At 41.9% G+C, this 27146-nt stretch overlaps 1 protein-coding gene across 1 annotated transcript; it reads left to right on the top strand.

Moving 5' to 3' along the window:
* Window positions 1-1162: 1162 nt before the first annotated feature.
* GLP2R (glucagon like peptide 2 receptor) lies at window positions 1163-24863 on the top strand (the record flags this gene model as incomplete). The annotated part of the gene is made up of 13 exons (XM_082294191.1): window positions 1163-1261; window positions 6855-6948; window positions 9294-9398; window positions 11307-11428; window positions 13518-13624; window positions 14223-14379; window positions 14861-15020; window positions 17014-17074; window positions 18275-18344; window positions 18790-18878; window positions 19472-19610; window positions 23520-23561; window positions 24546-24863. 13 exons carry the CDS (start codon window positions 1163-1165, stop codon window positions 24861-24863), a joined length of 1563 nt encoding a protein of 520 aa, XP_082150317.1.
* Window positions 24864-27146: the final 2283 nt, after the last annotated feature.

The raw sequence follows: 27146 nt of genomic DNA, 5'->3' as shown, positions 1-27146 counted from the left end.
ACAGCTTTGTCTCACTGCATTTTCACAGGGGTGTAGCACTTGAGAGAGCAGGAGTGGGAGCAAGTGTGAGAACAGGAGGAGTGGGAGGGAGGGAGGGAGGGAAATCCTTCTAAGGATTAACCACTTCTCTGTGTTTCTACTCCTATGAGTAATCTGCATATGGCTTTATTTAAACATATTTTGAGGCCTGTGAAACCGTAGATACCTTCTGGTTGACAACTGAGATGTTCCACAGACAGTTTTCTGCTCACGCCCTAGCAGTGCTGGTGCCACAACTTTCAAGTCAAATTTTTCATGTAAGAATGCTCTGTTTCATAGGAGAAATGTATTGCATGAGCATTTATTGGTTAGTTCTGTCAAACTGTGAAAAAAAGAAAGAAAATAAGAGAGGAGCAAATAGATTAGCTGGAAATTCCTTCAAGCAAAGTGTTATCTGCAGTGAGTTTTGCTGGAATAAACCGAATGCATGCAGGTAACACCAAGGCAGCCACGATCCACCTGGCAACTGAGGCTTTGAAGAAACACTGAATATCACTGAACTGTAGTAAAACTTTAACTGCTGGTAACATAAGGTTTTTTACGTATAGATTCTCCCTGATCCTGCACTGGCTGTGCATATTTGACAAAATACCATCAAAAAGCATAAAACCACCTATTACCCAGCTGCTTTCTGACAGACAACCAGAGCCAGCGAGCTTCCTACACAAAGTTTTTCTGTGTCCTAAGGTGTCGTTTATTGGTTTCATGAGGTGTGTATAAATACATCTGTGTGTTTTTGTGGAGCTGGATTGCATTCTGGAAAAGTCACTGGCAAAATTCCTGTGGAGCTTCAAGGAACAGGAGCAGCCCTTTAATGTTTTAATAGCTTTCTGACTTCTTATTGGCTAATGGACAGGCTACAGTAAGCAGAGTTGCTGTGAAGTTTAGACTAAGCTCTCTCTGCCTTTAATCAGAAAAACCAAGACGTAGTTGGAGTCTAGCAAGGCAAAACACTTCAGGAGACTTCCTCACTTACTTGTAAAGAAGATTCATGGAACAGTGGCATTCTTAAAAGAAGAGCTTTTCACTTCTCTCTATTTTCTTTTTTTTTTTTTTTTTGATATAATTGATCTGTAGTAGAGTGAAATAGCAACATACTGGGGACAAATTTATTCAAACGGGCATGGGGACACTTTTTGCTCTCTATTCCAGCATGGGACTCTGGTCCAGGATACCTCCAACATCTGCCAGCTCTATCATGATATTGTTTCTTGTGAAACAGGTAAGCTAATTCAATAATTAATAATGGACAGTGAATTCCTGGCACATAGCATTTTAACTGCCACAAGCAGCGTGTTTGTACCAACAATCCTTCCGACATAACAATTGCTTTTTATTACAAATTTGTCATGAGAAATAATGGCTGCAAAGCTGCAAAGTTTTATATTAACTCTCCCTGACCAGGTCATTCATTACAATTTTATTCTATTAATCCTCATTCGTAAAGTGAATAAATCACGTTTACAACCATTTACACGACCACTTTTCGTACCAATATTGATTGGTATTCAATTATATTTGGTTTTCAGTTTTCCTACCAGATAACAACACTATCATGGATCATTTTTATTTTCTACTGTTCTTTCTCTGTTCTAAACCCAGCTTTGATTTGTTTCTGGCACTACCTTTTAGCCTTTTAGCCTTTGTGTGAAGGGTGAGCATTGAATCTCCAGTTTGTGAAAACTGGCATTACTGGTTTCATTCTGCACCTCACAGTCCTACAGAAAGCAAATAAATCTGGATGAGATTTCTGCCTTTATTTCTTGTACAGATCCACTAAGCCATTTTGGTTTTTTCCCTAAATCTATACAAAATTCTAAATGCTTACTTCTTTTTTCCATATTGCCTTATAATTTGGAGGGGGTTTAGGTATTTAATGACAAAACATCTCAGTGGAATTCACTTCAAGAAAATTTTCATGTAAGTTTTTAGTAATTATTATTTATTTATTAATATCAATCTAGATTTGAATAAATGTTTTAAATAACTACTGATATTTGGTAAATTTCAATTTAACGGAATAAAATTCACACATATATTTAGGGTACATTTCTATGCAGAGTGTGGGCATTAGGGCAATAAACAGACTTACTTTAAACTGAAAGTAATATGGTATTTATATCCACTTATTCTCATTTTCTTGGATTCCTGAGAAAGTGGGTTTGCAGCTGTGTGTGCTGTAGAGCCCATATCTGTGTTCCTAACATTTTTATAAAGAAAAAGTTACCAGGAGACAAATCTTTTGGGTTTTTTTAAGAAAATATTCCTAATATTTTTGTATCATTCAAATCCAGAGCTTCTCTGCTTAGAGCTTCTGTTTATAGAACTGAAACAACTCTCAGATTTGGGAGACACCTCGGCCAAAGCACTGGTTCCATCAATGCTAACAGAAAATTTCCCAAGCACTTCTGTGAGATGAAAGCTTTGCTAGACTAATCACAGTGAATTAATTTGTCGTAGTGGTTCTTGCAACTTGTTCAAAGAAATATGTGCTGTGTTTCTTTATATTTTATTTCATAAGAAAGAAACATTTAAAGGAACAACGGTCATAAATCACTATATCTGTATTTTCTAGCAAAAACCTCTATAGATAGGAAAAATTATCCATCAGACTAAACCTGGATCATGGCTGAAAGAATGAGTAAATATTTTTCAGCTTTTATTTTTAGTTTATGCCTAAATTGAAGGGGTTTTTTCTGTCCGTAAGAGGGTAGTCCGAATAAACAGAAATATTTCATTGCATTGCTAGCTTAGTATAAAAAAATTAAAAGGGTGAAATCCTGACTGTACAGTGGTCAGTTATGAAAAATTTAGATTTAAACCAGTCTGCAACCATATGTAATCCATTTCCTAAATGAAACCTTCAGGCAGCATTTGCTTCTGCATCCAACATGTTTCTAAAGAGTGGTGTCTTCTTGGTGCAGTTTGTGGGTGCTGAGCAATCTAAATAAATGGCCAGACACTTCCAGGGAATTTTGATTAAATTTCCTTATGGGTGAGCTTCAGCACAAGTGGGGGTGAGGCTTGAGGGCTGAGGCAGTTCCTTTGTCACCAAAAAAATTTCAGACAACCTGAAATCATGTCCAACGTAGGGCAGAAGGTCATGGACTTTCTGAGCTTCTTTGTTGGACCCTGGAGTTTAATTTTCCTGAGTCAGAAGTCCTGGTTAAAAGCAGTGGCTGAATGGCAACTGAAACGTGCTACAGATCAAAAGCTGAGTTTCCACTGGCTGAGATCAGGAGAAATGTACCTGAAAGTTTGTGTGAACTTGCATGGAACTTGCACTGTATCTAACCCAAAACTCAGATCATAATAAAACCTTCCTGGGATTTGTAATCATGACCTGTACCAGCTGCAGGGAGGTATCTGCTGGGTCTGCTCAGAGTAGAGCCACAGGACCCACACCCCATCCCTGGCAGTGTCCAAGGCCAGGTTGGACGGGGCTTGGAGCAGCCTGGGATAGTGGAAGGTTCCCTGCCCATAGCAGGGGGTTGGAGCAAGATGGTCTTTAAGGTCCCTTCCAACCCAAACCATTGTGCAGTTCTGTTGTTTGAGCTGTCTCCTCCCACATGACAAACCCAGAAAAAGCCTCCACAATCTCAGCAGTGATTGCTGTGCTCCTCACCTTGACCCAGACTCGAGACCATCCTCCTCCTGAGGGAGCCTGCGCCGCTCTCTGAAGAACCACGGGGACACAGATGCCAGGACACAGAGGCAAGCCTGTCTCTGACTTTTGGTTGGCTCCTTTTCACACAGTTCAATGGACACAGAACATCAAGGTGTCTCCCTTCATTTTACCTTCCCTCTAAAGGCTGTTCCTTTATTCCCAGTCTACTCGCTTTGCCTTCTGGTGGCGGCTTAGAGGTACCGTGCAAGATTCCCGTTCTTGTGCCCCAGGTCCCAGGGGGAATGGCATGAAGCTGGGTCAGGGGAGGGTTGTGTTTGATATTAGGAAAAGATTCTTCACTCTCATGACCAGCGACAGAACTCGAGGTGAACAGCAGGAGGCCGGGTCGGGGGAGGTTTAGGGTGGATATCAGGAAAAGTTTTTCATCCAGAGGGTGCTGGGCACTGCCCAGGCTCCGCAGGGAATGGGCACAGCCCCGAGGCTGCCAGAGCTCCAGGAGTGTTTGGACAATGCTCTCAGGGACACGGTGGGATTGCTGGGGTGTCTGGGCAGGGCCAGGAGCTGGACTGGAACGATCCTTGTGTATCCATTGCAGCTCGGGACATCCTCGGATTGTCACAGGACAGTAAATAACTCTCTAATTCAGTTCATACAGAAAAGGCTTAACAGGATGTCCCACTGCGGAAAAGACTCAAATCTTCTCCCTGGGGCACCTGCATCAAAATCTTTCAAACCAAGAAGGGAACAAGAGCTGATTTTCCTCATTCCCAGGCACTGCCAGCATTCTTCAGCCTTTCTCTATATTTATGTCCTTTCCCCAGAGTGGAGGCCCCTGCACACTGAATAGCTGTGTACAAACAGCAAGTTTGCCTTTTTTAGCCTATTTTTATTGGCAGTCCCCATGTAAGTATCTGATGATCAATTCACAAGTTGCTGCCATTCAAGTCATCATGGTTTGCTGTTGAGTATCTGTTTATTATTTCTTTGGAATCATAAACCTAAGGTGATTTCTTAGTCTTTTAGATCAACCCTTAAGGACACTTGGGGCAGCCACAGCTACTCTGTGAAATGTTCCATTTTGATTAGGTAATTTATTTTTTTTTTTATATGTCCTTCTAACTGTATTTAAAATTAATTTTTCAGGTCAGCTGACAGCTCTTAACTGGTTTTTTTGTCAGCTGCAGCTCTGATTTTATGTAGACTTGATTTTTTTCACCAGAAAGTTTTATGGTAGAAAACAAATTTATCTCACAAGTATTGACATCAATAGTGACCAGGTATTGGCTTTCTGACCGTGCCTGCAGATTTGAGGAAATGGACAATTCCACAAGGAAGTGATGTGGAACTGTTGCTTAGGCCCAAACTGCTCCTCACTCTTGTTGAGTGAACTTCTTCATGACTGTGTATCAGCCTCATCTCCAGGAATGGAACCAAACAAGCTGCCAGGTAGCCACTGTGAGGTTTCCTTTGTATTTCCTTGGCTGTTTAACGCATTTGTTTATTAGAAATTGAAGTGTTCTTCCTTAAACCAAGCAGTCTTCTCTACAAATGCGTCATCTCCATGTCTCTGCCTCTTCAAACGAGGTTCACTGACCCCTGAGTATCTGAAGAATCTCCCCTGGCTCCCAGCATTTTGAGGCCTACATGAGGGAAATGCCAAGATGCTTTTTATTTTGGAAACATGCATTCCTTTCTCATGGCTGCTGTAAATATTCTCTCCTTATCTTGCAAGCCCATCCATGGAAGAAAGATTGTAGTCTTTCTACTCCCTCTAACTTACAGTGGGGTGTCTGGAAATTAGTTGAGAGACTAAAAGCAGAGTATTGAGCTGGCAACATTTTACACAATAAAAACGTGCATGAAGCAGTGATCCTGCGTAAGAGCTAGCTCACAAGAACACTGTTCTTGTTTTGAAAGTAAATAAATATTATTTTCTTTATTTAAAAAAGCCAACAAACCGTAGGTTTAAAGGAACAAAGGTGAAGTTCACAGCCATATATTGTTCTGGTTATACATCTCAGCCTTTGGCACATCACCACGCTCAGACAACATTAGGACAAGCACAGATGTGTTAAAGGCAGGTTCAAAGAAAAGTCCAGACAAAAAGAAATTGACTTTTCCTGGAGAATTGAAAGGCATCTTTTAGTAGAAAGATTGTTTTAGAAAACTTACATTTTGTTTGCTCTCCAAAATTTGCTCATTGCAATTGGCAACATTTTCAACCAGTAATGAATTTCTCATTTTTGGCGACTTCTAGTAACAGTGATCTTTGACTGCTGGCCTGCCTCTGGCCTCTCAAAGCCCTGGTTTCAGGAGACATGGGGGCTTATTGCACAGAGAGTGCTTAGGTTGGTGTTCTTTTCTATGGGGAAATAATGATCAAGTCATCATGCCAATACTGAGCCGTAAGCAGCAGCTCCCATTATCCTTTCTGTACCACTTTGCTCCTAATCGGGCATTTCTTCACCAGCCCAAATCACCAAGCAGTTCTGCATTTAATTCTTCTGGTTTTGGCCATTGCTAAACCTGGGACAGTGGAAGGTGTCCCTGCCCATGGTGGAGGGTTGGAATGAGATAATCTTTCATCTTCCTTCCAACCCAAAGCTTTCTGTGTGTCTGTGATTCTATGACTCCTGGAGAAGTAAGAGTTCCATTCCTCCATTCCTCCATTCCTCCATTCCTCCATTCCTCCATTCCTCCATTCCTCCATTCCTCCATTCCTCCATTCCTCCATTCCTCCATTCCTCCATTCCTCCATTCCTCCATTCCTCCATTCCTCCATTCCTCCATTCCTCCATTCCTCCATTCCTCCATTCCTCCATTCCTCTCCTCTCCTCTCCTCTCCTCTCCTCTCCTCTCCTCTCCTCTCCTCTCCTCTCCTCTCCTCTCCTCTCCTCTCCTCTCCTCTCCTCTCCTCTCCTCTCCTCTCCTCTCCTCTCCTCTCCTCTCCTCTCCTCTCCTCTCCTCTCCTCTCCTCTCCTCTCCTCTCCTCTCCTCTCCTCTCCTCTCCTCTCCTCTCCTCTCCTCTCCTCTCCTCTTCCTCTCCTCTCCTCTCCTCTTCCTCTCCTCTCCTCTCCTCTTCCTCTCCTCTCCTCTTCCTCTCATTGCTTATAATGGAAGGAAACTTGCCATTAAGGTCTAAAAGGTTCTACCTGATTTTTCTCATGTACCGTATTTTCACTCCCAGGCCAAAGGGTCTCTGCTGGAGAAAACCACTACTGGATGGAACAAATATAAACAGGAATGCTTGAAAATGCTGCAGGAAACATCTGTGGATGGTGGTAAGGAATGAAACAATGAAGAGATGTATGGAGTAACACTGATGAATATGCAAATATTGTCTTGCTTGCTTCACACAAGTGTATGTCTGTTCCTAAGTTCTAAATGTAGAACAATTCACCTGGCACAAATATTGGCCTGAAGTCCCTTTTTTATTCTCCTCTCTCTGTGGTTTTTGGATTCTTAGATGAAGAGCAGCATACCTGCAGTGCCTTCTCCGGAATCCATGCCTCCCACCTTTGACTGGGTGCTCAAAGTTTTACGCTGTTTGGCAAAAGGGAACTTCACAATCTGTCATTATTTCACTCCTAAATGTATAAACTCTGCTCAGCTAGGTGTCTGTCTTCAGGAAGGGATGGCACGGGTTTGGTTTGAGTAGTTGGAGAAGTCCAGGATGTAGCTGGGAGAGAGATGACCGCTGTTCACCAAGGAGAGATGAAAAGTGGATCTGTGCTCCCTGTTTTGTACTCACTGGCTGTAGGCAGGTATTGAAAGCACCCTCACCAAATCTGTTGGTGACTCCAAAGTGGGAGGTGTCAGAAGTCAGAGCCGTTTGTGGAAAATAAGGAAGGAGAAAACACAGAAAACCAGAGAAAATAAGTTTCCATAAGTTACTATGTCGCTACAGTCAAGGAGGCAAGGAGACACTGATGAGAACTGCAAGGGGGACAAAAGACTTTGTGGAAAGCAGGGAAAGCAAAGCATAGAACTAATGCTGACAGGAAAGAAGGAGGAACATTAATGAGCATCTCGAAGTCAATAACCTGGTGTGCAGAAAACATTAGCGTGATGCAAAAGAAGACTGTATTTTCCCAGGGAAGCAGAGAATGAATGATGGCTTTCGTGGCAATCAGAACTAAGCCAGATGACCCCAGCAAGATATCAGAGGGCAGTAGTTTGTAGTAGGGGATCAAGAGAACTACAGGGACTCAGAACTTCAGCTTCCATGAAATTGGAAAAAAAGGTATTTTTCTCGTGGCAGTCTCCCCAACTGACGCTTGAGCAAACCTTGATCAGAAATTGGGGAAAGGAGCAATAAAGGTGCAGCTATAAATGTTAACAGCTACATGGGTCATAACACCGATGCTTAGCCTCAAAGGTACAGCAGAGTAAGTAAGAATGCACATCCTGTGCTCTGTATTTCAGCAGAAACACCCCCAAAAATGCTGGTGAGATAGCACAGAGCTGTCTTTCTTGCTCCCTGTGTTCTTCCCACACAGGTTTCTCAAAGTATTGCTAAGTGCTATGGCAAATAAAGCAGGATATACTCTTCTGCAAAACCATTTAGGATGAGCAAAACCATTAAAGTTAAGAGAGAAGAACTTTGGCTTTATCCTAAAAGAAAGACAGAAATTAACCAAGACATCAATGCATTCTATTTTATGTTGCTGTCACCTGACTGCACCATTTCAATTTGGCATTATCAAAAGTTTTATCTTAACCTTAAGTCCTGTGCGTGATGTGATACCTGTGAAGATTAAAACTGAGTTAGTCTGAGATGTTACCAGAGATACAACCTCTGGTATTATCTCTGGGAATGAGAGATATTGCCCAAAGGCTAAGAGGAGTCACTGTGAGAAACTGACAGAGGTGGTCTGAGCTGAGAACTGGCGTCACAGGGGTTGGGAAAGGTGGAATGTCTTCCATTTACCAGTCTGCTGCATGTACCCAAACCAGTGAGGGGTAACATGGCTGGGATCTGTTACATTTGGACCTCAGAGGCCTCAGGATCACACAATTATAATATCAGAGAATCATAGAACATCCTGAGCTGGAAGGGCCCCACAGGATCATGGATCCAGCCCCTGGCCCTGCCCAGACACCCCAAATCCCACCCTGGGCATCCCTGGCAGCGCTGTCCCAACGCTCCTGGAGCTCTGGCAGCCTCGGGGCCGTGCCCATTCCCTGGGGAGCCTGGGCAGTGCCCAGCACCCTCTGGGGGAAGAACCTTTCCCTAATATCCAACCTAAACTTCCCTGGCACAGCTCCAGCCGCTCCTTGGGTTCTGTCCCAGTCACAGGGAGCAGAGATCGGAGCTGCCCTTGCTCTGTCCCTCGAGAGGAAGCTGCAGACCCTGGTGAGGTCTGGCCTCAGCCTCCTCATGATTTTAAGCAATAAACTTCTCTCACAGTGAAGAGTGTAAAGCCTTCAGGACTCAGGGAACAAGGGCAGCAGCCGTTTCTGCTCTGTGCATGGAGCATTGCACAGTGAATACACAACATTTATCTGCAGCATCTTGTTGCTCTGGAGTAGCTTGCAGGTTACCTGGAACAGTACAGAATGGTTTCCATGACTGCCCATTGCCTGGACAACTTTTTGTAAAACTTGTATTTGCTTCTCTCCCCAGGAGTACATTGCAATGGGACGTTTGACCAGTTTGTTTGCTGGCCATACTCACCCCCAGGAAACGTCTCTGTTCCTTGTCCTTCATATTTGCCATGGCTGGAAAATGGTAACGTGAAAGTTCTAACTTGTCTTGGATTGTGTGCCAGGAATTCAGCTGGAGGGCAGGTGGTGCTTGTCTATCTTGCCCGAGTGTCCTCCGAAGTGGATGAGTGAGAAAGACTCTCACCTCTTTCTACTGCTTCTGAACTGAGGCACAAAATCATTTTCAATGCTTGTTTGCTCTTTTTCTCCATCTGTGCTCACCACAGCTCCGTATTGTCTGTGGTAAAGCAACATTTGCCAGGTCATGTAACCATCCTGCCAGGGCTTTATTCGTAGTAACAGATTCAGGGTTCAGCTTCTGAGCTTCAGCTTCTGGGGTCCCCACTGATCCCAGACACGAAGCTCTCTCCCAGAAACCTGGACGAGCCAAACTCAGCGGCATTCCGAGCTGTCACCCCTCCAGTGGCCTGCAGCACACCACCAGCCAAGTGGTGTGGTGAGCAAACCAGCCTTCCAAGCAGCCTTTTCCTGCAGGGAATGCAGCAGGGAGGCTCAGGAATGGGGGAATACCTGCAAAGGATCTTCAGATTTCATTTAAATTACCAAATGGAAAGCTGGTTTTTTATTTGTAAGAGGCAAAAGAGAAAATATTAAAGAAGGGGATTCCTGCTTTAGATGCCACAAGTAATTTTCTGTTTGGAGTCCAGTGCTCACATGTGCTGATCTTCTCCTAATAAAATAGAAAAAAACCTGCAACTTGTCAAAAAAACCCCACCAAACATCTTCAGCAGCAAAACTGTTGAAGACCAAACAACATTCCTTTTCTCCTAAAGAAATGAAAGGGCACTGCCACAGACCAGCATTTCTGCATGCTGCTAAACAGCCTTTCTTAGCTGCTTTTCTCATACCACTTAGAGGGACCACTTCTGCCTGAGTCCTTTAATTTATGGGAGACTGCTACCAGCTGCTCACCCCAGCTTTCTCCAGGCCAAGCCACACATGGTTTGTTCTTTAATATCATTTGTCCTTTTTTGATGCTGATAAGCAGTAAGAGGCCAAGCTTCTATCTAGTCTCCCAAACTGCTTCTGCCAACCATTTAGAACAAACCCAGCTCTCTGTAATAAACAAAAGCATCTTCCCTCCGTGGAGTGGAGACTCTTTTTTTCTTCTCTGAACTTCTTCAAAAGCAAGATTTCTGGTCCCATTTCATGGAAGGTTTAAGGTTTTTCTCAGTGTCTAGTATTCATACAGAGCTCCTGCTCCATCACAACAAACTGCTCCCAAAGCAATTCTGTCAGCACCAGTTACCCTGAGCTAAACAAGATGTTCTGGTTGTTGCTGCCACCCTTAAACACTTTCAACTCGAAAATGATCAAAAAAGCTCAGGTCTGATTAGAAATAAATGGATGGCAGCTGTTAAGGACAACATGAAACAAACACTAACCAGGGTCCCCATACCATTCCTCTGATGCTAATTCCTAATTAATATAAACTAGGATGATGCAGTGAAAACCAAGAAAATTTCATCAGTTCACCCCACGTGCTGAAAGGGCCCCAGAGCACAGAAATAAAACACCAGCCTGCAACACCAGGTGTTACAGAGGAAGATCATTCCCCAGTCAAATCCTTGTGCACTTTTGACTGCACAACCTGGTCAATGAATTACCCATTCATGAGCTTAATGAGGAAAAATGAATAAAGTGAGATGTAGGCTTTTCTTTTGGATGTACTGTATTGTAAAAACCAGGTACATTCTGGGAATTTATTTCTGCTAGATTACGTTCCGACTTTGTCCCATGTAAATATGAAAAATGCATTGACAAAGACAAAAGAAAAGTGGGTTTTATTCTTTTTTTGAGTATGGGTGGTGTGGACTCTATTGTGGGGGTATAAGGCAGAAATCTTTCAAACGTGTATGAAAAATGAAATCTCTATTTTGACCTTTCCAACTAAAACTCTGTTTACTTTCAGGAAGTGTAGGACATGTATACAGAGTCTGCTTGGATGAAGGGATTTGGCAAACAAAGGAAAATTCCACAGACATTTGGCGGGATAGTTCAGAATGTTCTGAGAAAAATCATTTCCAAAAAAATGTAAGTATGTTTTATATTACGGTTAATACTTTAATCTTCTTAAACCTTTCTTGAGTAACTGACAAAACATTTCCATTTAATACCTGCAAAGGATCTTCAGATTTCATTTAAATTACCAGATGGAAAGCTGTAATTTTATTTATAAGAGGCAGAAGAGAAAATATTAAAGAAGGGGATTCCTGCTTTAGATGTCACAAGTAATTTTCTGTTTGGAGTCCAGTGCTCACATGTGCTGATTTTCTCCTAATAAAATAGAAGAAAACTGCAACTTGTCAAGCAAGGGAACATCTCAGCATCTCCCCAAATCGCTTTAGTCTATCAAAGTCAGGCAACTTCCCTTCTGATCCTTCCAGCAGTTAAAGAGCCTTTTAGCATTTAATGAGCTGTTAATTGGTTATTTCAAAGTTAGCTGGTCAGAGACTGGAGGATTCACCCTAATCTAATGCCATCCTTCCTGTATTTCTCATACTGCATCAGCCCAGGGGCTGGACTTTGTCAGCCAAACTTCTTTTGCCATGGAGTTCAGCTTAGCAGATGTCAAAATTAGGTCTTTTAGGTAAGCACTATTACCACTATTTTTTACTTTTTAATACTGACTGAGTGCTGTTTCTTACTCTATCAAGTAACACTGCTTTACTGATTAGTCATGAAACATGATTAGTTCAGTACCTCCATGTATTACTATGTTTTTACTAAGCTCTTTATATAGTAAGTACATGAATTTCCAAACTTTCAAATGCAATAAATATTCGTAAGTTACGAGTGTTTTCCAGGGTTTGTTGCCCATTCTGGATAGCAAATTTGTTTCTGCAAGACATATTATTTCATCTTGTGTGACAGCAGACAATTTCTCTGAAAGCTTTAACTAGCTTTCCTACCAACACTAAAGGGGGTTTTGTACCTGTTTGTTTTATTTAATGGAACCCCCCCCAAGATGTTAGGAATAACCCAGAGCTGGTATCTGCACACATCAGAGGAATCTGCTTGGTTGCATGTGCTTTGGTGTTGCAAAATTGAAATAGCCAAGGTGATAACTTGAGCTTTTTACAGGGTTCTTGCCTGCTGGAATGTTTCCATGGAACAGAGTGACTGATGGCTGGGAATCTCCTGCACCCACACTGCTTTCCCTGGGCCCTTTCACCCTCTTCAAGAGAGGCATGGCTCACTAGCATAAAACTGTTAGAGAAAACTACTGGCAGGAAGACAGTGCTAAAGCCCCTGGTGCTGAGTAGTAGAACAAGAAAAACAGCAAACTCCCTGAGGAAAAGGCACAGGTTCCAAGAAAACCTCTGCAGGCCAAGTGTGGATTATGAAAGTCCCATATCCTGTATCTCACATTCCCTCTTCAGAGATGCTTTCCTTGGGCCAGAAGTGTGACTAGATGAGAGGTAGACATAAGCAGCTAAAATAGAAAAAACTTAGGAAAAAGAAGTGTTAAATTAGGCAGATTGAAAGGAAATGTGTGCAAGGCCAGGAGTTGGACTTCAACAATCCTCGTGGGTGCCTTTCAACTCAGGATGTTCTATGATCACCTGTGAAAGTGTGAGTGGTTCCCTTCCTCCTCCGAGGTCCTATTTGTCATTCAGAGACATTCAAGATACCTCTAATTTAATAATTTTTTTTTCTTTGAACGCAAGATGGAAGTCAGTCTGTTTCAATGTCTCCAGACAGAGCTGACTCTCAGGTTTGTACAGACACAGCTGAGCAGTAACTCTGTCTCCAGGCCACACACCCAGCAGTGCACCTGTGTGTGCAGGTTCAGTGAGAGGATCTCTGCAGCTGTGAACCCACCAGGAGCCATTTGGTGCATGGAATCACGGCAATGTTGAGCTGTGATTTGGACTGCAAATGGTGTTTGTGGAGGAGAAGGCTGGGAGTAGTCTGTGAGTGCCTTTGTATCTAAAAAGAAACTAAGTCTGGGTGCAAGTGTCTTTGTCAGACCCCGATTTCAAAAGGCAGTGCAGAGAGCAGGGATCAGAATCCTCCCCTGGCTCCTTGCAACTCAAAGAAGGTGAACCCCAGAGTTTCTGAGCTGTGTTTCTGCTCTGTCCCCCTGCCTACATAACATACTTGTCTTCTTTGTTCCCAGGAAGAAGAACATAAACTACTTACCACACTACAGCTGTTATACACTATAGGGTATTACTTTTCTCTCATCTCACTGGTATTGGCTCTGCTTATACTTTCTTTACTCAGGTTAGTATAAATTCACATGCATTTTAAAAGGACACAGTCCTATTCTCATATGCTTCTTTTTATGAAATCGCAGTTATTATTTAGTTTCCAATATTCCAGTACCTTCCAGCCTTCCAGTACCTGAAGGGGCTACAAAAAGGCTGGGGATGAGCTTTGGACAAAGGCAGAGGGATAGGACAAGGGGGAATGGCTTTAAGCTGAAGATGGTAGGTTTAGATCAGATATTAGGAGAAATTCTTTCCTGTGAGGCCCTGGCACAGGTCATGCAGAGAAACTGTTCCTGGACGTGTTTAAGGCCAGGTTGGATGGGCCTTGGAGCAACCTGGGATAGTGGAAGGTGTCCCTGCCCATGGCAGAAGGCATAGAATGAGATGGGCATTCAAATCCTTTCCAACCTGAACCATTCTGTTGATTCCATGTAAATAACTTGTATTTTTCTAATGAGCGATAAAATGCAATTTCCAAGCAAAATCCATTGATGGGAACAACATGAATACAACAGTTGCTTTGCTGGGTTTTTGTTGATTTTTAAAAATCTTATTTCTGCAAATTAGATCTATTCCAGAGGATTCATACATGATTTTTTTTTCTCCCACAGAAAACTTCACTGCACAAGAAACTACATCCACATGAATTTATTTGCATCTTTTATCCTGCGTGCCGCAGCGGTTCTTATAAAGGACACTGTCTACTACAAGATTTACTCAAAAAGACCAAATGATGAAACTGGATGGATATTCTACCTCAGTCCAGAGGTAATGTTCATAGCTAATAGTAAATGTGTGCTTCTAGTGGTCGTAACAGTTACAGTTTTTGAAGTTTGCCCTACAGCATCAAGTTCTGAGGTGTTTGTTAGTTGAGATTTGGATGCTGAAATTTTGTTGATAAAATCCTGATTGTAATAGATTTTATTTTATGTGAAGGCTTGTATAGAAAGAACATATCAATTAATTTGTAATATTTAGCCACTTAAGCAAGGCAATTCACACCTTGTAGCTTTTAGAAAGAAATCTCTGCATTTTTTTGGCACTTATTTAACAACATCTCATTCGTGACAACTGTGAATAAATTATTCTTGTTTGATGTTGTAGGAATAGAAGTTGCCCATGTCAACAAGGAATATTATCTGCAAGATGTTAATGATGACCATTACTTCAATAGCTCATCAGTAAAAATTCTCACATGCAGACCACAACATCTATATTTACAATGATTCCTGGTCTCTCCTTCCCACAGATGGTAGTCATTTGCAGGACTGCCCAGTTTTTCATGCATTACTTTGTTGGGGCAAATTACTTCTGGCTATTGGTAGAGGGAATTTATCTGCACACATTATTGATAACTGTGGTACTCTCTGAAAGACGACTGCTGCAGACATACATTGTGATAGGATGGGGTAAGTCTGTACCTGTTTACAAGTCCTGATTATGTGGTGCTTTGCTGAGTCAGTGGAGGATATTTTGTAAAGAAGAAAAAAAAAAAAATCTGAATTCTGTTTTATTTGTTAGTTTTGAAGACAGCGACTGCAAATGAAGATCTGTCAGCAGTGGTACATTGGCTGCAGTTCGGTTTGACCTGCAGGTACAGGAAATCAGGGAATGGTTTCATAAGAAAACAGGTGCCTGGTGGGCAGAACAAGAAGAAATTTCCTTAAATTTGACTGTATATTGCCATCACTGAATATTATGGTACCTCCAGCATTTCCTACCTCATTTCCTTCCTTTGTAATAGAGCACCTCCACAGCGAAAATGCCAACACATCAGCAAGTTTCATTTAGATGTTCCCCCTCTCAGCTCACCTGAAAGCTCTAAGGTGTGCTGTAAGTCAGGGGGACAATCTGAAACACTGCACGAGTCAGGTCTTATAATTCAGGCATTATCCAGGAAATAAAGACAATTTAAAGGTAGTAACTTTTGGGGGTCTTTCTCACCATCCACGCCTTGATTTCCCTGTTCCCCCTCACGTTCCTCTTTAAAGGACCCCTGTGCTACATTGGCTCTCTGAGCACACAGGTTGCTGGTGCTCCAAGACCACTCTCTTTCATGCTGGTTATGAATGTTGTTTCATTCTTTCATCATGCTTCCTACCTCTCTAAATCCCTTTGTTGCTTTGATCACCAGCTTGTTGGAATAGGGATTAGTCATTTCATTCCTTGTTCAGATCGCAATGGACAAGTCTGTTAGGAAATTTGCTCCCTACCATACGAGTATTAATAAAATTGATAATTTGCCTGCTGGTCCTCTTCTATTGGTTGCACACCTGCATCATATTCACCAATTTTCTAAAGGCTTTCCCCACTCAGTAGCTTAATTTTTTATTTATATTTATTACAATCACTGCTAAGATGGGAGATCTGGCATCTGTCTTACAGATATTTGTAGTACCACTGCTGCTGAGGCAGCAGGGCTGAACCAGGGCTCACACTGACACTTCCTCAGCTGCTGCACAGGAACTGCCTTTGAAAACATCACCTCATCATCCCGGGTGTCACCTTTCCTCATGAGACCACCTCGTATTCCCCTGGATCTATAGTTCTGTTCCCAAGTGCTCCACGCCCCAGTTGTTCTTGCAGACCCTCTTGTTGCACCAATACCACCTCCTACCCAAGTGAGACTCCTTTTATCTCTTTCCCCCTTTTACCTACTCAGAAATCTATTCTCTTGGAAAGTATTTTGTTTCTGGTCCTTTCCCTGTGTTGCCACACTCCAGCTTTCTCCATGACCTTAGCCAGTGTCTCAGGATCCTGAATAGTCCCTGTTCTGGTCCCAGTGTCCCACACCTCCTTTAATTTCTGCCACATCCACCAGAAAATCTCCTGTGTGTTACTGGGCTAAAAATCCAGTGGAACACCTGCTTGTAGCTCATGATTTGTGCTTGCACACTCGTAGTCCATTGGAATAGTTCAGTAATCCTTTATTTTAGGGTTTTTTTTTTCAGCCTGCAGTCTGTGATCTCCAGGAAGGGGTGGGGGCAACAATAAGGGGATGGGGATTCTCTTGAAGGGGTCCAGGAAAACAATCCTTTGTCAGCTCTTTTAATTAACCAGGCAGCATTCCACACCTTGACTGAAAACTCCTTTCAGGTTCAACAACTGCTGCCTGACGTAGTCTGCGAGGCCTCGTGTGCCAATTACTTCGAATTCCCTGGGTCAGAAATTTAGGAGATTTCAGCAGATCAGCAGTGTGTTTGTGTGCAAATGTATTTATCAGTCTGAAAATGCAAGATTCAACTACACCATGAAACGTCATTTTGTATTTGAACTACAAATGGGGAAAGCCAGGGTGAAGTTGATTTCTGTACAATTCTCAATAGAAGACTGAAAAGCACAAATCTTTGCACCACACACTTCTACAAGCTGGGCTGTGATTGACTCTTCTTTCCTTTTCAGTTGTTCCAATCCTGTTTGTGGGACCTTGGGGAATAACCAGATCCAAACTGGAGAACACTGGGTAGGTTGCTAAATAAAATGTGCCTTGGAATACTGGATTTCTGTTTGCTTAGCTGATTTCTGTTTGCCCTGGGCAGTACTTGACACAAGAAAATTGTAAGATTATACAGCACCTATTGATACTTGTTATATTTTCAAGGTTCCCTTTAGTACTTTTACATCAAACTTCTTCTAGGAATTCTCAGATTTACTTATGCATAAAGCAAGGAGTAGAATGAACTTTCACTGCTCCTGAAGTGAAAACTATTGCAGCCAATGTTCATCCATTCACGTGAAGCAAACTGTGCATCAGCATCTTCATGGAGAGCATCCTGTCAGTACGAAAAGGAGACCAGTGCTTTCCTTGGAGACCGTCTACACTTTGAGTTTAATTAGAATTCACTGCCAGTTTGTAAAAAAAAAAAAATAAATTGTAGTGGAGGCTAATGACAAAACCTGATAGTCACTGAAAGCTGGTGGTTGGTGAGGGCATCAGTGACAGTAACATGCACTAGTAAGCATCAGTTCCTGGTCTTCAGTGGTGCTGTTGGTGACATCACATAAACTCTGTGGTTTAGGTACAGTATCTTTTGTTCTCCTCTTATTTTTTGTGGTTTCCTGGGAATTTTATTTGGAATGCCAATGTGGATCATAAGCAACATCCAATTCATAATGATGGTCTTACAGAGTTAGATGTCATGTAAATTGTAAATGACAAGCCAAGATCCTACAGAACCTGCGGCTAATTAGTAAGAGGAGACATATGCACAGGACAAATTAGGAGGTTAAAGCAGGAGAAAGAGAGACAGTTTCAAGGCAACAGTAAGCATCCCTTTGAGCAGATCAAGAAGCATGGTCACAATTCCTGCTTTACTCATTTCCAGTCTCCAGTTTCAGATAGATAATTTAAGGAGGATGAATTTCACTATGAATTTTTGGTGTCGTGTACAGTTGTTTTGTGGATTCAAAGACTGAGTTTTCCAGATAGTTCTGAACTTTATGGTCTAGGAAAACCTTTATCAACACTCCTGTGGAAAGATCTTCAGAATAAATACAATTAGAGTTGTTGGTGAAACTCTTCCTAGTTCAATTCCAGTTCTTTAGGGGGCCACCTGAAAAAGTTGAACTTCATCAAGTTCCTTTTGAAATAGATATACAAGTTATGTGAGCATTCTTTTTTTTTATTTCTATGAAAAGAACTATACTTTAAATTACTCTCCAGGTGCTGGGGGACAAATGAACACATGGGGATCTGGTGGATCATCCGAGGTCCAATGCTGTTTTCCATCGCAGTAAGAATTGTATAACCTGTATTTTTTTCCCTCCTTGCTCTTTGTAATTAGTGCCATTTTTGTCCTTCAAAATTTTGGAATAATTAAGGTACAGTTTCCTACTACAGAAATATCAAGGGGGATGTAAAATGACAGAATGGATGAAGTTTTGTTCAAAAAATGAGGAAGCAGGGTTCTGTATTAAAAAATTGAGATGTAATTTTATACTGGGAGATCACGTATCAAATGATATGTCAGGCTGAATAAGGTGATGCTAAGTTACTCAGCTTTGCATATTTAGTATGTGACAATAACCTGCTTGTATTCCAGCCTCATCACAACTGCATTCCAGTTATTTGGTGGCAGGTTTTGCAAGTGTTTAATATCAATTATACATTTATTTAGTAGTTAACTGATTAGTGTCATAAAATTTATTTTAAGTAAACCATATGTATTTTCCTTCAAGGTTAACTTTGGCATCTTCTTAAAAATCCTCAGAATGCTGATTTCCAAACTGAAAGCTCAGCAAATGACCTTTCATGACTACAAATACAGGTATGTAGTAAATGGCACAGAAGTCCTGGCCCCTTTTTAAAACTTTTGTCACATCAAAAACTTGCCAGTTTGCCCTTAAAGATTTACCTCCCACCACCAGGTGTAATGGATATTCAGAATATGATGTAGGAAAAGCGGCTCCACAGACATTTCCTTATCTGAGAGGCAAAGGCAGGTCAGCACCTGTGTGCTGAGTTTCGTGGGCATTTTCACAAAGCCTTTTCAGTGCAGTGAGAGCTCTGCTCTCAGGTTTCTTCTCTCACACCTCTGGCCTCTGCTGCTGTGACACATTTCTCCCTCTGTCACCAAAATTCAAGAAGAAGAAGAAAAACCCTCTAGCACTATGTTTGTAGCCTGCTAGAGAATCAGGCATCACTTTATTGTGCCATGGAAAACATTCCATTTACCCATGCCTTTTAACTAGACTTTCCACAGGTTTATACATACATTATTCACATCACAAAACTGCTATTACCATTCAGAAGTTAGAATATTAAGGGCATATTTTTGGAATAATTCCTTTGTCTCTGAGTTTTTGATTTTGGCACCAAGGATGTTTAAAAAATACAGCAATCGAATATTTTCTTTTTAAGACTGGCAAGATCTACACTTGTGCTGATTCCATTGTTGGGGATCCACGAGTTTGCATTTACCTTCATCACTGATGAACAGGTGGAAGGACTTTCAAGACATATAAGACTTTTCATTCAGCTGACAATGAGCTCATTTCATGTAAGTACTGTTTTGCAAGCATTATTTTAGGGGTCATAGATCCAAGTGTATATTCTGCTCACCACAGTTACAGTGAATTCTGATTTAATATTATGCCCCAACCTACAATGTCTCTAAATACACTACTGCAGTAACAAGATAAACCTCTCACAAATGCATACTCAAATACAATAGTCCCAAACATCAAAAAAAAGGAGTCTGACATTTTCAGGAACAAGGTGTCCTCTGCTCCCTGGTAATAGTTAACAGCTCATCACAAAGCCCTGGAAACAGGATTAAAATGGTCCATTTGAAACACTCCCAGCCAAAATCATAACAAAGACAATGTCTGCCTCATCCAAGGTTTGGGCTCTAAAGGATGTGTTTGTTCACCTTATCAGCAAAGTGACCCTGTGGACTCCTACGTGTGCCCTCACAGAAGTGCTGTACACATGCATCAATTTTCAGTTAGTTTAAGGAGAAAATTTGTCAGAGCCCTCCCATGGATGGAACAGACAAATGGACCAGCATCTGCAGGTGGAAAAGAAGTTTCTCACCCATACAGCCAGGAGTGTTTTACAGGTGGTCACCTTCAATCACCCTGACTCAGTTCTGTGTGAGTAGGCAGAAACCTGAGGTTAGGAAAGGAGTGTGACTGTGGCAGCTCCTTGCCCTCAGATCTCAGCTGCAAGACTGAAGGGGTACAAGAGCCACACTCCAGTAAAATAGCCAGCTCTAAGCAGTCCACATTCCAGAGTGAGTTGTTACTGGACCTCAGTGGTGATTCTCAGATGGCCACTCATGCACAGGCACAGGGTGTGCTTCCCAGTAACTATTTGCTCTCCAGTTTGCCAAGCCAAAGAACTGGACACTGGCACAAAGCCTTGTCTGAGTTCTGCAGCCCTGCTAAGTAATAAATTTTTCAGATAGTACTCATGAACCTGCTCAGCAAAGCTGTCCTTTACCTGTATCTTCCTGCCTTGATCTTCCTGGGGCAACAGGACAGCGATTCCCAGATCTTTATTTGCTGCAAAACCCCAGTGACCTTGCTGGCTGCAAGTGGCTGCTCCTCAGTAATTCACGGCTCTGACACGTGCTGCCCACTGCTGCAGCCTGAGGCATGAAGCCATCGGAGCATTGCTGCACTTTCCCCACGATTTCTGATAATCCTTGGTTTTTACCTTTGCATAAATGCACCTGTGCTCTGCTGTATGTATGCATCAGTGTTTTGATGCTGTTATTGAGGCTACGCTTTAAAGTTGCCACTGCAGCTTAAGGGGAAAAATCTCCTGAGTGGCAGCAGAGAATTCCTGCAGAGCCACAACCCCAAGGAGCCTGCTGACATGGTGTTCACAGGATCACGGAATTATTTGGGTTGGAAGGGACCTTAATGCTGGAGTATAAGTTCCTTGGTTAGACATATCCTTACTTGGAGAGGTTGCAGTGGCTAGATTTTATTTTAAAAGCACAGAATCATTTTAAGTGAGGATTTTATTTACTGGCTTGTGCAAAGAAATCTGATATATAAACCAGCTTACTCATCCTTGCTAAAGAACACAAACTTCATTCCTTTTAGAGAAACATGCATGCGCTTGGCAGCATGTCATGCTTTAGAAGCAAAGATCCATTAAAAAATACCCAAAGATCTTAGCCAATGTTTATTGCAGATTCTCTTTTTTAGCTGCAGCATTATTTATGAAGGGATTAGCCAAAAAGCACATAAACTGTACACAATTACATTTGTTTAGTCTGTAAATCTTCTCAGTAGTTTTAAAAGGCAGTTAAACTGTTTTGTTAAAGAAAAACAATTATCCCTGGGATCTCAGCTGAAGGTTTAACTCATTTTCTAGGAGCACAAAATTAAATTCTAAATAGGAGTTCTGCTGTAGGTACGACGGTGCTTTGCTTTAGAAAGTGGAGCAATCTAAACATCTTGGCTCTCTTGTGCATGGGAACTGTTACCCTCAGGAAAAACCACTGGTGTCTGGTGGAGAGAACCCAGTGATGTGATGAGTAATTGATCATGTTGCCATTTTCAAGAGAACTGAAGAACAATTGTGAGGCTTGCATGTGCATCTGTCCTTTCCTACTGGTGTTTCTGCTAATGAACCATTCTTCTGAATTTCTGTTTCTTCATTTTTCACTTGCCTGGGATAATTCTGGAAATGTGCTTGAGAAGTCACAACATATCAGGAAGGTTTCTAAGCGTGAAAATCAATTTATTGGGAGAAAAATGAGTAAGCACTAAAGAAAGCAGGGTATAAAGTGAACATCAAATATAAATAATCAGCAAAGTCTTCCACCTTCTGGTGTGATTTTACAGTGCTTCTGCTTGTCACTGCATGCTCTGATCCTGCAGCAGTGAACGAGATTCACAGAGGTTTTCACAAGCTGAAATCAGCCCAGGGATGTTCCCACAGGCAGCTCCTAATCTGGTGAGTCTCTGCCTTTCTCACACTGGCTGTCACCAGGCTTAGCAGGCACAGGACTCAGCACTGCTGTGTAGTTCAAATCCTATTTCTGCTTGTGGTGCCTGTGAGGCCAAATTTAGAGCTCACACCCAGCAGAGTCATGAACTTTCTACCCCCCAAAAAAAGAGAACTGCATCCAGGAGCAGGGAAACTCTGCATAAAAAGTTGCTTTTTAAGCTAGCAGATTTGTATTTAATATAATATATTGTAATATATTTAAATATTTAAAATATTAGATGATAATACATTATACTTACGCAAGGTAATTATTATGTTACAATTTGTACTTAATATTATCTATTATTAAATCTAGTGAATTCTATCTTCCTACCATAACCCAGATGAAGCATGAAAAAGGATAGAAATAAAATACAATTTTTCGTATTTTAAAAAGCAATTCTGTTTGCTCTTTCTCCTGTCCCCATTTCCACTGGTGTTGCAGATAAACTGCTTCTTTTCCTACTTACTGCACATATGCTGAAGGAATTAATGACTCCAAATATTTCAGGACTGCTAGAAAATCAACAGCAGGCTCAGAATGCTATTGGTTCATGCTAGGTGTAATGAAAAACGTTGAAGCTTCTGTGTATGGGAATTTCTTTTTAAACTTTTGTCTGAGAAAAGCAGAAGCATTTCTGGAAAAGTATCAGTGTGAGAACAATTGAATGCTGTCAGCTGAGCTGCACCTTTGTCCTGGGACTCAGAGTGTTTATTTTCTTAATCAGAACTTGTGTCACAGCTGCCTTTAAACACTCCAAAAAAGGGCATTTCCTGAAGCAGTGGGAATAAATCTGCATGTCTGTGGGGCTGAGATGCAGCCTGTAAGCTGCTTTAGTCTGACATCAAACACAGAGAGAGGCAAATGGAAAGAATAATTTTGGGGTTGGTTTAAAACAAGTTATATCTCCAGGGTTTTTTAAGGTGTTTATCTAAATCGGTTTCAAAGGAAAAACAGCAATTCAAAATGGTCAAAAGACTCAATATAGCTGAACTTTGAACTAACACTAATCACTTAATATAGAAATAATTTGTAAGAAGCACCCAAATGAGATCTGTCTCAGTAGACTCATTCACAAACCCAAACAAGCATACAGATAATATGAGAAACCAAGCTGCATTTTTTTTTATTTTTACCACGTTTGGAAATAGCAGCAGTCACAGTATAACAGCAATAGCTTGGGAAAAAAGTACTATGTGGTAGCAAAATGAGGATAAAACTGGATTTTGCAGTCTGTTCTTCAGCATCTGCACAAAATGTGCCCTGCACTTGCCAAGGAACTGCACAAAAACAACTGACTGTGTACTTCATTAAAAACAAAATGCTGGCAGCTGATTTCCTTACTGAAAATTAAGGAGCACTGTTTGTATTTATGGTTTTAACTCTAATGTCATCTTTAAATTAACGCTTCAGGTATTTCCTGCACACTGACTTTTTCCTCTCATTCCCTTTCTCTTGCAGGGTTTTTTGGTAGCAGTTCTCTATTGCTTTGCTAATGGAGAGGTAAGCCACAATGCTGAGAGAGGAGTTTTTAGCTCATTAGTAAAGTATCTTAATGACACCAAGAAGGATGAACACGCTGAGCAGCTCTGTTGATTGAGAGCATGTATGTGTTCTTTTGAGCTGGTAAAATCGTTCTGTGTGAAGAGAACAACAAGAACTACCACAGGTTTGGACTCAAATGCAAAGTATTTCCATTGAAGCCTGAGTGGTGTCTGAAATACCACTAGAGGTTTATGGTCACCCACCTAAAACCCAGTCCTTTAATCAGCTGAAACCCCAGACTTTCTGCGACAATTTCGGAACTACTTAAATAAAAAAGAGAGCTGGCACTTGTCTGCAGTAGAGAACTGTTTGTCTGACATTTGTGAAGGGCACAGAATTGCCAGCAGCTCTCATCAGCAGTTAAAAGTTGCTTTTTTGGCCTTCTACCACCTGGTCCAGCTGAACTCTCAGGCCAAAGTGCTGCTGTTCAGAGCCAGGGGAAGCCCCACTCCTCCACACGGGGCTAGAGCCTGTCCTCCTCTGCAGTGCTGGCTCCTGAGGTGCAGGCAGTGGGACACTCAGTGCAGAGAATTTCCATCAGGCTGCCAGATAAAAGGCTTTAACAAAACAAGCCAGCTACACCACCACAACACCTGGGCAAAGCTGCGTGATCCTCGTTTCCTCAGCCCCTGCGCCTTCCTCCTCCTCCTCACTCCAGCAGACTGTAAACAGGAGTCACTTGAGCTCTCACACACATCAGATTTGCAGAGGAAAAGCTTTCCCAAGTCAGAAGGAAGAGGTTGGACTCTTCAGATTGATTTAGCAAACAAGGCTGTTCCTACCCTACAAGGACCCCAAGAGGTGCAAGGTGAACCCCAAAGGGGCAGGAAGCTCAGCACTTCACAACTAGTGAAGTGTTAGATACAACTAGTATTTGTGCTAGTGAACTACAAGGTGGCCACCTGCCATTAGCATGACCAGACTATTTTCTCCTCCCCTCAGGTGAAAGCAGAGCTCCAGAAGCAGTGGTCCCGTTTCCTGCTGGCAGATCCCTTCGGCTGCAAACTCTGCTTCCTCGGGGAAAACATCAAGTACCTCAGGAAATGTTCACAGAAACGGAAAAAACAGCACCTCAGCAGCAAACACCACTTCTGCCTGGAGGTGAGCAAGCCCTGGGACATGCAGGTGCAGCAGGTGCTGAGGAGGCAGAGGACAGAGCCCAGCCCAGGACCCCCCCAGATGAGCATGTCCGACAGCAGCGAGGGAGAGGTCACCACCGGAGAGACAACCGAGGAAGTCTTCGAGGAAAGCGAAATTTAGACAGCTGGGGCAGCATCTCCCAACAGCCAGGGCTCCGAAAGATCTTTCACCTCCAGACTGTTCTGAGCTCTGGAATGTGCAGTGCAAGGACGAAGCCCTTGATATCCCAGATGTTCCAGGTTTCTTGATCTGAGAAATCTGGATTTCTCAGTTTTCTGGATGTTGCTAACCGGTGTGGCCAGGTAGAAGAGGTCATCGGGATGGATCACTTGTGCTTTGAGCTGACATTTCTGCTTTCGTGACCTACACCAGGCAGCAGGATGGACTCTGGAAATCAGGAGGCTCTGGAGACACGTTGTGTCCCAGCAGCTTCATCCACTTGTGACTGCCCTTCGAGTCACACAGTGAGAAGCTGTTATTTTCTCATCGGAGTGGTTCATAAATAGAGAGATGTGTGTGGCAGACTCCTTTCTTCACAGACTGAAATCATACCCCATCTCAAGAAAACCACCCCAATTTTAGACCAAACCAGACCAAATATATATATATATATAAAACCCCAAAAACAAACTTGGGAAGAAGCAAACTTTTGCTTACATTTTTGAGCATCTTCACCTAAAGTTTAGTGCTGGAAATAAATGTCATTATGAGATGAAAACCCAAAATATCTCCACGGAATGTGCCCAAATGAAATGTTCTGTTACAATTTTTGTTACCTTATTTTTTTTTTCTGTTCTTGCTTTTGACACAAGCCACTGTGACTTCTGGTTTGCCCTACGTGTGTCCTTAATGACAAAGCAGCTCAGTGGTAAGTGATGCCTCCACCTTCCTCCCAGGGGACCCAAAGTGGATAACGACATGGGATTGTGAGCACCAAAAGAATATTGTGAAATCCTTCTTCCACCATTTGACAAGAGCCATGGTGAAGTTTCATTTCTCAAATACAAACTCATCCAGAGACCTATGAAATGCAACTCAGTTTGTTAATATTCTATGATCCAGCTTATATAACTTACCAATGCTTTTAGGATTATTTATCAGGCTACAAAGGTTTAGCCTTTGGCAGTTATGATATACTCTTTTGTTGCAAAGAACAGATCAATTCATTGACTAGCACTAGCTCAAGAACATACTTCTGGCACTTTAAAAAAGTATTTATTTTACAGTCCTATATGTGTTAACCTATTTAATCAATACAAAGTTGTATGTTTCAGTAATACATTAATAAACTGTAAATGTTTGATCCATTTTAAAATAATATTATCTACAATTTTTAAAGGTTTTTTTACTAGAATGTGCATTCTGCTTACATAGAATTTTAATGCAATGGATTTCCTCAGCAGCCACGGGAAACACCACACATACATTTATAGTGTCTTCCTCAATTTAAAACAGACTGATTTCTTCCAGAGCCGTTGTTTAAGACATTAAAGAGCTTGAAGTGATTTAGAATGTGTTTTACTTAGGTGTTAAAAACGTCAAAATTTTAAGACTTTATGGTATCTCAGTGAAATAGTTTACTTTTTAATTGCATTTTAAAGAGTTTCATATGGTCAAGAAACCAGTTTTCTGTTCTCCTAACAGCAGTCCCTCTAGCTGCATTTTCTCCTCTCTATTATGTGTTTGGGCTTTTTGCCTCTTTCAGTTTATAAAAATCAACTGTTGTTATATAAGCAGGCCCTGTTGGCCTGAGGTCTGATAAAAACAACCATCACATGGATTCCTTCAGAAAGCACGTTTCGAAGTTGGTAACAGCAGGTTTCATCCTAAGAATATAGCATTATTTATTTTACAGAATCATTACAAGCTCCTGGTTTCTAAACAAACTATTTCTAGAAGACAGCAGGGAACCTCACCATTCACACCTAGTTAAGAGCGAGTGGTAGGAATAGCTGACTGTCCTCCTGGGAACTTGAAGGTCTGCAGCCAGGAATCCTCCTGGGATTTTCTTTCCACCCTTTGTGGAGCCCCTGGAGGGACACTGCAGCCCGATGAGCTGATAAAACCGGCTGTAGCAGCCAGGGATCCTCCAAGTGCACGGACGGGACACACAGAAACAGTCGAAGTGATGCCTTTTCCTGGTCGAGTCTTTCCCTGTGTCTCTGTGTCTCTCTTCTTCTGTGTGTCCCCCCCAACATTGGGTATAACATTATAGGTGTTACTAATTAGCAGATCTATCAAAGATTCCCCAATCAGAGGCTGGAATGAGCCCCCCTTCCCCAAGGAACCTTCCCCTGGATGGTTCTATCTTGGTTTACAGAATGTGTTCTGGAGAGGACCTTGGGCTCTGGGGCACACTGATCCCTGGCTACGAAGCTTCTAAAATGTTGAGTCTCTTAGCTT

Source organism: Coloeus monedula, assembly GCF_965178545.1.
Source record: "Coloeus monedula genome assembly, chromosome: 19".
NCBI lineage: Eukaryota > Metazoa > Chordata > Aves > Passeriformes > Corvidae > Coloeus > Coloeus monedula.
This window is presented reverse-complemented; position numbering and strand designations above follow the sequence as displayed.